This window comes from Gadus chalcogrammus, unplaced genomic scaffold (genome assembly GCF_026213295.1).
Source record: "Gadus chalcogrammus isolate NIFS_2021 unplaced genomic scaffold, NIFS_Gcha_1.0 GACHA101, whole genome shotgun sequence".
NCBI lineage: Eukaryota > Metazoa > Chordata > Actinopteri > Gadiformes > Gadidae > Gadus > Gadus chalcogrammus.
Genome location: NW_026613536.1, coordinates 66,563 through 78,424, shown reverse-complemented (window position 1 = coordinate 78,424; position 11,862 = coordinate 66,563). Strand labels below are relative to the sequence as shown.

The 11,862-nt window shown below is 47.7% G+C and overlaps 1 protein-coding gene and 1 long non-coding RNA gene across 6 annotated transcripts; one reads left to right on the top strand and one right to left on the bottom strand.

Annotated features, from left to right (window-relative positions):
* Positions 1–704: 704 nt before the first annotated feature.
* LOC130378769 (N-lysine methyltransferase KMT5A-A-like) lies at positions 705–4,616 on the bottom strand. Of its 5 annotated transcripts, none has more exons than XR_008894903.1 (6): positions 4,210–4,454; positions 2,981–4,052; positions 2,699–2,873; positions 2,380–2,600; positions 1,947–2,266; positions 705–1,830 (listed from the first exon to the last, which is right to left on the bottom strand). XR_008894903.1 is itself a non-coding variant. In XM_056585415.1 (6 exons), exons 3-6 carry the CDS (start codon positions 2,687–2,689, stop codon positions 1,199–1,201), a joined length of 1,155 nt encoding a protein of 384 aa, XP_056441390.1. In that variant the 5' UTR covers positions 2,690–2,873; positions 2,981–4,052; positions 4,210–4,616; the 3' UTR covers positions 705–1,198. The 5 variants fall into 5 exon arrangements, 4 of the variants coding, with proteins under 4 accessions (XP_056441390.1, XP_056441388.1, XP_056441389.1 ...); XM_056585415.1 differs by having other exon boundaries at positions 2,380–2,573; positions 2,681–2,873; positions 4,210–4,616; XM_056585413.1 differs by having other exon boundaries at positions 2,380–2,873; positions 4,210–4,616.
* Positions 4,617–4,847: 231 nt separating this feature from the next.
* LOC130378776 (uncharacterized) lies at positions 4,848–6,604 on the top strand. Its single transcript, XR_008894916.1, has 3 exons — positions 4,848–5,530; positions 5,786–5,864; positions 6,062–6,604. It is a non-coding gene; the product is annotated as an uncharacterized LOC130378776 (long non-coding RNA).
* Positions 6,605–11,862: the final 5,258 nt, after the last annotated feature.

Here is an 11,862-nt window from a genome sequence, read left to right as displayed (position 1 = left end):
GCACAAACAAACACACAGATGAAACATTTCACCAAACAGGGACATGTCATATGTGTCTCTGAAGGCAGATGCCCTGTAAGCTTTAGGAGTCACCCGCCGCCCCACCACCCCCCAAAGTTCAAAGGCCACGCATCATATTCTTAACTTCCTACAACTTAACAGCCATAAAACGGAAGCCATCCTTATTGGCACGCCACATCAGCTCCGCTCCCCCACCATCACCAATATCACCTTCTCTGGCAAAAACATCCCCCTTTCCACATCCGTCACCAACCTCGGTGTTAAAATGGACCCACAACTTAATTTTGACACCCACATCAAACACCTCTGTAAGACAGCTTTATACCACCTCAGGAACATCGCCAAACTCCGCCAATCACTCACCCTGGCTGATGCAGAGAAGCTCGTCCATGCCTTTGTCTCCTCCAGGTTGGACTACTGCAATGCACTCCTCATTGGGATCCCTGGCAAGAGCATCCAGAGGCTCCAATACATTCAAAACAGTGCTGCCAGGGTCCTGATGAGGGTGCGCAAGCATGACCACATCACCCCCATCCTGAAATCACTGCACTGGCTCCCTGTCTCACTCAGAATTGAGTACAAGGTCTCCCTCCTCACCCACCAGTGCCTTCACGGACTTGCCCCCCTCTACCTTCAGGAACTCCTCACCCCCCCGACAAACTCACGTACACTCCGTTCAGGATCCACTCACACCCTCCAAACCCGACATACGAAGCTGTGCACCATGGGTGATCGGGCCTTTTCTGCTGCTGCCCCTAGACTATGGAACGCCCTCCCTGACCACCTGAGGGCTCCACAGACTACAGCTCTTTTTAAACGGAACCTCAAAACCCATCTCTTTAAAAGAGCATTTAGCTAAACTTTCTTTGAGGTTCCCCCTTTTTAATAGTTTTTTGGTATTTTTTTTTTTTCTCTGAAGCACTTTGAGATTCTTGAATATAAAGTGCATTATAAATAAAATGTATTATTATTATTATTATATTCAGAAAGTTTATCCATACATGCCAAGAATTGATCCACTAAAAAACATATGAAACATCTCACCAAACGGGTCATGGTACGATTTTGGAGTCCTCATCCCTATCCTTTAAAGAGCCATCAGCACAAACAAACACACAGATGAAACATTTCACCAACCAGGGACATGTCATATGTGTCTCTGAAGGCTGATGCCCTGCTAGAGCCAGTCAAGGTCCGACCCCTCATTGTTAAAATATTTTTTGTTGACTCCATAGTCAAACAGAACTTCCTCACCCACTGGCAAGTCCTTGGTTGCAATGAAAAGGATCACATCCTTCATTTCTCCATCCTTGTCCACCACACAGTGCAGGGGCTTGATGTTCGAGTTCTTTTTGGAATGATTCAACAGCCTGCCAAATGTTCTCTTGTCAGGGTGGCAATGACACCTGTCTGAGTGGGCATCAATGCACAATGACTGTCCTTTACTGTTCCGGAAAAAGAAGATATATCCAGTCTCCTTTCCAGTTGTGTTTTTGTGTATGTTCTCGCCCTCCTTTCCACTAACAACAGGCCCATGATAATCACATACAACCTCGCCTTTCTTAAAAGTGCGGGTCGTAATGATCCCATCGCCCTTCTCTTCAAACTGTGTGATGTGCAGTCCTTTCCAGTCTTGTGTTTTCACCAATGTCTGGATCTGTTTGTTGTCCATGATGCGGTCCTCAGATCCAGATGGTGCCCAGTTCTCCACAACCTCAGTGCTGATGTTGGCAGCCTTGCACTTCCATCCCTGCTTTTTGACCCATGTGTCGACACGCTCTTTCGTTGGCCTCCTCCGATTGAATTGTTCTGTCAAAATAAGTAACAAAAGTGTTGTTAGCTATGAACACAATAATTTAAAATGTCATTTCATGCAATCAGTTTTTCTTGAAAGTAATGTTAAATATGTGAAGTAAAATACTTACCACGGGTGTGTTTTACACGCATTTCTAATTGCTTTTCCGCCCAGTGTGTGTAAAGCTTCCGCTGATTGGCCTCCGAGGTGTCCCTGCGGTGTCTCATTTTTGGGATTTGACCACTCAGTGTCACAGGGTGCTTTTCCAAGAGGGACTTGAATTCCTTGTGGAATTTGACTTTGTTATTTCCCTCAGGAATCCTCTCTAAATCGATCACTAGCTGTCTCAAGGAAGGCTGAGGGAGAGCACAATGGTCACCATGGCTGGAAGACTCCACTGACTGAGGGCTGGTCCCTTCTCCAAGAGCCTCTTGACCGGAAGGCCCAGCACTATATAAAAATAAAACACAATGAGATTATAAGAAAACCATGTGTGTGTCTACATATAGAATGTGGTGTGCTTGACTATGTTGGCATTATGTTGACAAATATGAAATGCTTACCTTGACTTCTTCTGCTTCTGTAATTTCTTCAGCAGACCAGCAGCCATCACAATGGATTCAAGAGATTTCATCCTGTAATGTTTGTCAGCTGTTGTGCCAGAATGGGCCAGGTAGTCAGAAACTGCTTTCTTCTGAGGGTCATCCAGGCGGTTAGCTGCTGTCTCAAATACCCTCCGTACAACCTGGCTGCTCACCTGGGGGACGTTGCACTTTTGCTGGAGCTTTATCAGATCACCCGCTGCATTGTAAATTGGCTTACCGCGGGAGGACACAAAGAAAAAATCATCTCCATCCTTCTCACCCTGCTCATCTCGCTTACGTTTCCTTTCGCCAGCAAGGAGCTGTGGGCGCACTTTGGTGTAATATTTCTCAAACCACGCCTCCTCCTTCTTGGACAGGACAATTGAGACCACAAAATGTGCAGCCGTCTTGTGGTCCTTTACAAAAACAATTGAATCATCATCTGCGTGTTTCCGTTCAAGCCATTCCTTGACCTGTAACAAAAAGAGGATATGCCATTGATTAGGAAATGGAAGTCTAAAATGTCAGGGTAAATGTATCAATAGAGCACATAAGAGCACAATAGAGCAGTAACACTCACCTTCATGCTCTGCACCACACATGGCCGTTGGCAGTGTCTTAGTATGACAATTGCCTCAAGATAGTATAGCACAAATATGCACTCAGTCCTACTCAGGGAGGAAGAAGAACTGTCATCAAGTTGATCCATGATTTTCACTAAGTCACCTTCACCTTTATCAAGAACAGCCAAGCATTCACGAGGTGTGGGTTGACTTTTGTCAAACAACAAGGCATGCCTCTTTTGCACAATTTCTTTGCTCGCTTGCTTAGAGAGGACACTCTGTGAAGAAGTTAAAAAACTCAAATATAATGTGCACTGCTTGTAGAGCTCCCTGTCATCCTGTCTCAAGCCGGTCCTTGTCAAGTGGAACTCCAAGAACCTTTTCAAGCACTTGATGTAATTTCCTGATGTTTGTGCCTTATACCCTGCCTTAGCCTGTTGACCCAGGAAGTCTCTGAGCTTCTCTCTGTCATTGACAAACTTCAAAGATGGTTCCGTAGGATCAGCAAAATACAGGTACCGGGAAACAGTGTCAACCTCCTGTTGGTACTTTGCATTTTCGTAATCATTCTTTAGGTAGTCGGCAAAGCGCTTGAGCAATGGATGATCTGCTGAATGCTTTTTCAAAATGCCTAAAGCCTTCGCTTTCACCATTTTGTCTTTGGTATACGTTTTCTCTTGTCTACATTGAAAAAGCTCATTGCTGCCGCAAGATTCAACATCAGATGGCTCTGTCTCTCCGGGTGCCTCCCCAGGGCATTCAGAAAGGGTTTCGGTGACCAACCTTGGATTACCAATGGGCAGAGGAGGAGGGACTCCTGTCACAAACAAGTGATGGTATTTCAGCTCCTCAATCAATCCTTCGAGTGGATTTGGTGATGAGACGATTTGCTTCAGGACTGCATAACTAAAAGCCCGTCCATTCTTCAGGAGGTCACACACATCTTTCTTGGCCTTTTCAACCACCTCTAGGATCTCTGGTGGTGTCTTATCCTTCATGCAGACTCTGCGCAGGTGACAGGATAGAGACTCTTGGGTCCTCAAACAAACTGGACAGAGTAGATAGTGTCTATGTGCCGCGGCAGATTTCCTGGTAAAATAAAATAAATACGTTCATTCAGAAGTCATCACAACAAAACATGTTGTGATGAACACAAGTATATATGAACACAAGTATATATATATATATATATATATATATATATATATATATATATAAATAAACAGAGGCATTAAATATTACTTACTTTTCCCCAGCCATTTCTTAAGATGAGACAGTGAGTGAAGATGAATCCCTGGAAGAATTATGTCTGTTCAGAAGAAAGACAAATTAGAGCAATAACCTTTAAGAATGTAAGCTTTAGCTCTCTAGGCAGAATGGTCAAATCAAATTGAGCAAATTAAGAATGTTAGCTTTAGTTCTCTGGGCAGAATGGTCAAATCAAATACAGCAAATTAGAAAGGCTTTTTGAAAAGAAAACCCTTCTTGACCAAATAGCAATTAAAATTGCTTTTACAGGCTATTGCCAAGGAATAACAGCGCTTTAGAAGTAGAAGGTAGCAATTAGAATTGCTTTTGATTCAATGGATGTTCAAGAAATATGCTCTTCGGAAGTTCAGTAGATTTCTGCTGGTAGATTTCTGTGGGAAGTGGCAGGAACCCTTCTTGCTTCAGAAATTTCTGAGAGTGAATTCTTTCAAAATCATTCCAGTATTTCTGATGCAAAGTCTTTGCTCATTGGTTAACAGAGTCCCAGTGCAGTGAAGCCCCACCCCTTTATTCATGTGCTGCTTTAGAAATTGTAAATGGCCCATTCTAATTGGTTCACATCTTTTGGGGAAGGGCCATTCAAGGCTGGTTTAACTCGAAGAAAGATAATAAATGATAATAAATGTACAGACCCAATTATTATCTTTTCCAGACCTTGGGGAATGTGTGATTTAAATGATGAATCAAATCAGACGCGGTTAACAGTGCAGTGAAGCCCCACCCTTATTCATGTGCTTCTTAAGAAATTGTCAAAGGGCCATTCTAATTGGTTCATATCTTTTACTGGAGGGGGTAAAATTGGTTTTGTGACCAGGCCAATCGACTGACTTCTTTGTTGTGTAAACCAAGCCATCTCTTCCAAACCTGTAGCCCCGGTTTCTGTCCAATATAAACCCATTGTATTACAAATTGGGTTAGGTCACTCACACTCCCTGTGCAGTGAAGCCCCAAATTTATACATCAGCTGCTGCATGCATCCATTTATGTACAGACACAATTATTATCTTTTCCAGACCTTGGGGAATGTGTGATTGAAATGATGAATCAAATGTGGGGAAAAAGCCAATCTTGGAGTCTGCAAGTTTGCTGAAGTTTAACCAAAATGAGAGACACATCTTCAAAAACACAGGTAAGAACACGCCCCTTTCAGCTTGCAACAATAGCTTGTGGGGGAGGAGCTCTATGCAACAGGCATTATAAATGCTGGAATTTCATGGTGAAGAATTTACTTTCAAGATTTTCTGAAGCAAGAAAGCTGTTGCCATTTCCACTGGTCTCATCTTGAAAATGCATCAAAGGTAAGCCTTTCTTTTATTTTTTATGAAAATATGTTGATATGATCTGTAGATGTAGAATGCACTCAGCTCTTCATGATCTACAAAAAAGTAATATCTGAATTATTTTCTCTCTTCACATACTGAAAATTGTATAGGGGTATTACTTTGTTATTTTGTAATATTTGATATAGTACCATTCTCCTTTTTACATTCCATGCTTTGTAATGCCTTGTATGTAATGCCCTGCTAAGTAATGCCTTTTTTTTCTAATTCAAGTAAAACAGCAAACAGGCACTACTTGCTCTGTCCACGCTGTCTCAAAACACAAGCAAGCCTGTCTGTCCATTTGCGGAGGGTATGCTTGAAGGATGGCTCTGATGCAGCTGTTAATGCCATTGTTGACAAAGCAAAGCACGATGCAGACCAATTTTTGATTTTGCTTAAATTGTGAAATATATCATATGAATCTGCATGAAAACTATTTGGGGAGATGTTAGGAACCCAGCCTCACAATCTCTGATGTTTTTTTCTATTTTTAAACATTATTTTTAGGTGTTCACCACAGGTGCTGATGCGTCAGCATATGTGCGAAAGTCCTCCATGACATACCCTCCCGATCCCCGACGGTCAGTCCGACGACCATGCACTATTTTCGGACACCTTCTGAGGACATCCTGCCCCCTCTGGAGGATGGAAACAAGGGCCTAGAAGAAGAATAAAAACATTTTCACCGTTTTTGAGACTAAGTCCATCCACATTTAGGCACAGAATGGAAATAAAAACGTTTTTGGCCGTTTTTTTTACTAAGCCCATTTGGACTTGGCTCAGAAGCAGAATAAAAACATTGTAACTGTTTTTTGAGTATATCCTTGTGGACTTAGACTCAGAATTGGAATAAAAACGTTTTTGCCCATTTTTTTAGTGTCCAGCTCCAGTTAAAGTATCGCAGAGAGTAGCCTTGTAGTGCTGTGTAAGTGAGAGATCTTTTTGTCAGTCTTAACGACCCTGTCATTCACAAAAAACACTTATTTCGGGAGAGGTAAGCTCTAGAGATGCGCGGATGGGCTATTATTTCATCCGCAACCGCATCACAAAACGCTTGATCCGCCCGCCATCCATCCGCAACAATTTTTTTGACTTTTTTCAAAAAAATTGTGCGGTTTACAAAACCGCACCCGCCCGCCATCCGCCTGTTGTTTTTAGGTATATGCGCTGCTGACGCGAGGCTAGAAAGTTCTTGCCTGTTCTTGAAAGGAGACTGATCCAATGCCGCAAAGATATTTAAAGGATAAAGTCCCTAGTATGAAAGCCTATTGGCTATGTTGTAGCCTATCCCCAGAATATTATCAGTGAAGTGACGTCTGTCTCCGATCGATGCACAGGGAGAAACTTTAAAATAGCCAAGCACATCGGCAAACCTGACCTTACCATAGGCTAGTAGGCCTACACTTTTTTATCATTGTAATAAAACGCAATTTGGTACACCATTTTAATATGGTAATATAGCCTACTGTGTTTGTTTTTTTTTGCAAAATGAAAGATAGCCTTTTAAGGAAACGCCGACTCGAGCCTATTAATTCCGAAATTTCACCGCATTGAAGGCTATATAGGCTACTGTAACAAGCCCAACACTTGCCTGCTTGCCTTGCAAATCAAAGTTTTCCGACTATCTTTCTTACCTTCTTTCTTAGGTGTTGATGTTACTGAGCTAGAAGTTTAACTTGTTCTGCACATCTCGCGCTGCCAATGCCTGATGTCACTTCTGAGTCAAATCACTCCATCATCTCTTTGAAATTCCATATTCCACGAGTGGTAGGCTACAATGACTGGCTGTTTTAAAATATAACTTATACGAAACAAAATAACCCAGGCAGTTTCATCTACGAGACGTTAAAGCTTCTTCCAATACTGACAGCTGTCTCATAACTTGCAGGTCTGTGGAGACGCGACATGGGACGGATCGTCACTTAATTTAAACTTTTTTGCTTCCGTTAGTGTGTGTGTGTGTGTGTGTGTGTGTGTGTGTGTGTGATAGAGACAGAGGCAGAGGCCAATTTACTGCCTGATGAGAATTGGATTATTTCAAAATGTGCTTGGAAGTAGGTAACGACATTTAACAATGTGTATATATTTTTGAATTTCGTTGGTTGAACCGCCAACCGCCCGAATTTAATTAAAATATTATTTTTTGTCACATCACCCGCCCGATCCGCGGTTTAACCGCGGAGTCCGCGGTTGCAACCGCCAACCGCGCATCTCTAATATGTACACAGAGCACAGGAGAACAGTACTAGTGATGATGATGATGATGATGAAGAGCGGTTCAGCAGCTCATCATGTCTGGTTCTCCCTCAGATGCCTGTGACCTCACACTGGACCCCAACACGGCCGGCAGACTCCTCTCTCTGTCTGAGGACAACAGGAAGGTGACGTGGGTTGGAGAGGACCAGTCGTATCCGGATCACCCAGACAGATTTGACTACTGGGAGCAGGTGTTGGGTAGAGAGGCTCTGACTGGCCGCTGTTACTGGGAGGTAGAGTGGGAAGGAGGGGTTGTTATAGGAGTGACATACAGAGGAATCACAAGGAGAGGAGGGGGTGATGACAGCAGGCTTGGATATAACAACAAGTCCTGGAGTCTTGATTGTTATGATGATGGTTACTCTGCCTGGTACAACGGTACAGAGACAGTCCTCCCTCTCCCCCCGCTGGCTCCACCAGAGTAGGAGTGTATCTGGACCGGCCTGCTGGCTCTCTGTCCTTCTACAGAGTGTCCCCAGGTGGAGGAGGGTCCTCAGACACACTGACACACCTCCACACCTCCTGGTCCTCCTTCACCCAGGAGGACCTCCTCCCGGGGGTCTGGGTAGGGGGGTGGGGGGGGTCCTCAGCCTCTCTGTGTCGGTTGTAGAAAACAAAACGGGCGCGGGACACCTCGCCCCTTACTAACTAGGGTTAGTGGTGGTGTAGTGGTGGTGGTGTAAGGGTTAGTGGTGGTGTAGTGGTGGTGGTGTAAGGGTTAGTGGTGGTGTAGTGGTGGTGGTGCGAGGGTTAGTGGTGGTGTAGTGGTGGTGGTATAAGGGTTAGTGGTGGTGTAGTGGTGGTGGTGTAAGGGTTAGTGGTGGTGTAATGGTGGTGGTGTAAGGGTTAGTGGTGGTGTAATGGTGGTGGTGTAAGGGTTAGTGGTGGTGTAGTGGTGGTGGTATAAGGGTTAGTGGTGGTGTAGTGGTGGTGGTATAAGGGTTAGTGGTGGTGTAGTGGTGGTGGTGTAAGGGTTAGTGGTGGTGTAATGGTGGTGGTGTAAGGGTTAGTGGTGGTGTAATGGTGGTGGTGTAAGGGTTAGTGGTGGTGTAGTGGTGGTGGTATAAGGGTTAGTGGTGGTGTAGTGGTGGTGGTGTAAGGGTTAGTGGTGGTGTAGTGGTGGTGGTGTAAGGGTTAGTGGTGGTGTAGTGGTGGTGGTGTAAGGGTTAGTGGTGGTGTAGTGGTGGTGGTGTAAGGGTTAGTGGTGGTGTAGTGGTGGTGGTGGTGTAAGGGTTAGTGGTGGTGTAGTGGTGGTGGTGCGAGGGTTAGTGGTGGTGTAATGGTGGTGGTGTAAGGGTTAGTGGTGGTGTAGTGGTGGTGGTGTAAGGGTTAGTGGTGGTGTAGTGGTGGTGGTATAAGGGTTAGTGGTGGTGTAGTGGTGGTGGTGCGAGGGTTAGTGGTGGTGTAATGGTGGTGGTGTAAGGGTTAGTGGTGGTGTAGTGGTGGTGGTGTAAGGGTTAGTGGTGGTGTAGTGGTGGTGGTATAAGGGTTAGTGGTGGTGTAGTGGTGGTGGTGTAAGGGTTAGTGGTGGTGTAATGGTGGTGGTGTAAGGGTTAGTGGTGGTGTAATGGTGGTGGTGTAAGGGTTAGTGGTGGTGTAGTGGTGGTGGTGTAAGGGTTAGTGGTGGTGTAGTGGTGGTGGTGTAAGGGTTAGTGGTGGTGTAGTGGTGGTGGTGTAAGGGTTAGTGGTGGTGTAATGGTGGTGGTGTAAGGGTTAGTGGTGGTGTAATGGTGGTGGTGTAAGGGTTAGTGGTGGTGTAGTGGTGGTGGTATAAGGGTTAGTGGTGGTGTAGTGGTGGTGGTGTAAGGGTTAGTGGTGGTGTAGTGGTGGTGGTGCGAGGGCTGTGATTGGTCCGCTCGCTAAAACCCGCCGCAGAACAGAAGCAGGTTCACGACTGCCTGGAAGCGTCTGCGGGGTCATCGCTGCATCGTTGGGTTGGTGGTACCACCACTAACCCTAGTGCACTAAACCTAAAGTGTACTAGTGTACTAAACCTCCCAGGGGTGGGGGTGGCAGCTAACCCTAACCCTAACCCTACATGGGACGGATGTAGGGTTTGGACTATTTCACGGTTTGAATTGTAATCCTGTACCTGATGAAGTCACCCACTGTGACGAAACGTTGTACTACAATAACGATATCTATCCGTTTGAAATAAACTACGGAATTTATCGGACCACTTTGCATTTATTTTGCTTTGAACCTTTCATCATCGATTTATTTTATTTTATTTTTTACATTCTTACCGTGGAGGATGCCTGCCCCGAACCGTTATGACGAATGGACACTGGTGCAACGCGGACGACGCCAGAACAGGCCCCGGAACATTCAACCACTGGTCAGTCAATCTTTTAGACGAGAACCTACCATGAGGCGGTCATACGCAGCAGTCGCGGACCCTTACGGTCGCGACTGGGACCCCCGTGACTCTTACCCGCGGGCGTGTGATAACTATACACGTCCCGCTAGGGGTCGGTCCCCTCACGGCCCAACCCGTTACCCTCCTCCTCTCATGTCTTACACCTACCGGCCCGCGCCTTCACCGCGCCGCGACGAACGCCACAGAGGCCTAGTTGATGAGCACGAGGTCTTCCACCATAACTCGTATGACCTTGACTTCCCTAACTACGATTCACGGCCCCAACGCCGGGCGCCTCCCCGTCCTGATCCCAGACCCCGGACCCGACCTCGTCCCCCCAGACGTCCCGGACCGCATGAGGTCTCGAACGCACGTGCCAGGCCTTCGCACCTGCCACCCACATACGCTCGTCCCAGACCGCTTGAGGCCACGAACGCACGTGCTAGGCCTTCGCGCCTGCCACCCACACACGCTGGGCCTCGTGTTCCTGACGTCTCGAGATCAGAAGACCCAGACTTCTCCCTTAAAAATAGACTGGTCTTTGCGGCTATCGAGGCGTCCCACCATCTCGCCAACGCCTCCGGTCCTGAGCCCCTCCCGAGCATCGCCAGGCTCATCGAGGTCTTGAGGACGTCTATCCGCCCTGCGGTTCCCAATGCTGAGGTCCTAGCGTGGATAGACGCCAACGCACGGAACTGGGGTCACACTTCGACCGTGTTGCTGCGGGACCACTACCAGGCCACGATCCTGAACAGGGTAAGTGCTCTTACCGAACTCACGGACCCGTCGTGGCATAGGAACTTTGAGGTGGCGTCTTCCTGGGCCACCCGCCAGTACGGGCGCCACCTCCGTCCTGAGACCCTGGAGGACGTCCGCTCGAAGCTCCGACGGGAGCTTGACGCCCCGGTTCCTTCCGGGCTCTCCATGGACGGCTCCCTGCCTGCCTTCGGCGAGGCGCCTCTCTCCCCGCCTCCACCGGTCGTACCAGACCCCGGACCCCTGGACGGCGATGGACCGTTCGAGCGCTCCCCGTCCCGAGCCAGCTCCGTCTCTGTCTTCTCCTCCTCCCTGTCTATTCCCTTCTGCCCCACTCCCAGGCTCCCTACCTCCCCTCCCCTCCTTCCCTTCGCTCCGACCCTGCCCTCCCCCCCTCCTCCTTCTTCTCGACCTTCCACTGCAGGTTCGAGACCCCATCCGGCCGCACCGCTGGCGCAGAGGATGAAGGCGCGAGCCTCCACCCGGTCTCAACGCCGGATCCTCACCACGCTCATCCGGCCGTCTCCTCAGTCTCCCGCCACGACACCAGACGTTGGGTTTTCCCAGAATACTCTTCGTCATGATGTCTCCGCTCTCCTCCGGACGTCTCTTCAGTCTCCCGACACGACACCCGGCCCTGGGTTTGCCCAGACTACTCCTCGTCGAGACACCTCCGCTCTCCTCCGGACGTCTCTTCAGTCTCTTCAGTCTCCCGGCACGACACCCGGCTTTGGGTTTGCCCAGACTACTCCTCGTCGCGACGTCTCCGCTGCCCCCCCCGCCGTCGCCACCACCGACCCCCTTGGCTCGGCCAACGCCAGACTCGCACTCGAGTTTCCTGCCGATGGCGTCATCCCGGTCACGCCCACCCGGAGGCCCACGCGTCACGTCAACACCGCACACAAGGAAATAGAGTGGTCCCTCCGAGCCAGGGAGC

Coding starts and splice junctions, on each gene's coding strand:
- LOC130378769 (XM_056585413.1), bottom strand. Junction 2,267..2,379: donor CAGAAGCAGAAGAAGTCAAG/GTAAGCATTTCA, acceptor ATTTTTATATAG/TGCTGGGCCTTCCGGTCAAG. Junction 1,831..1,946: donor GCGTGTAAAACACACCCGTG/GTAAGTATTTTA, acceptor TTATTTTGACAG/AACAATTCAATCGGAGGAGG.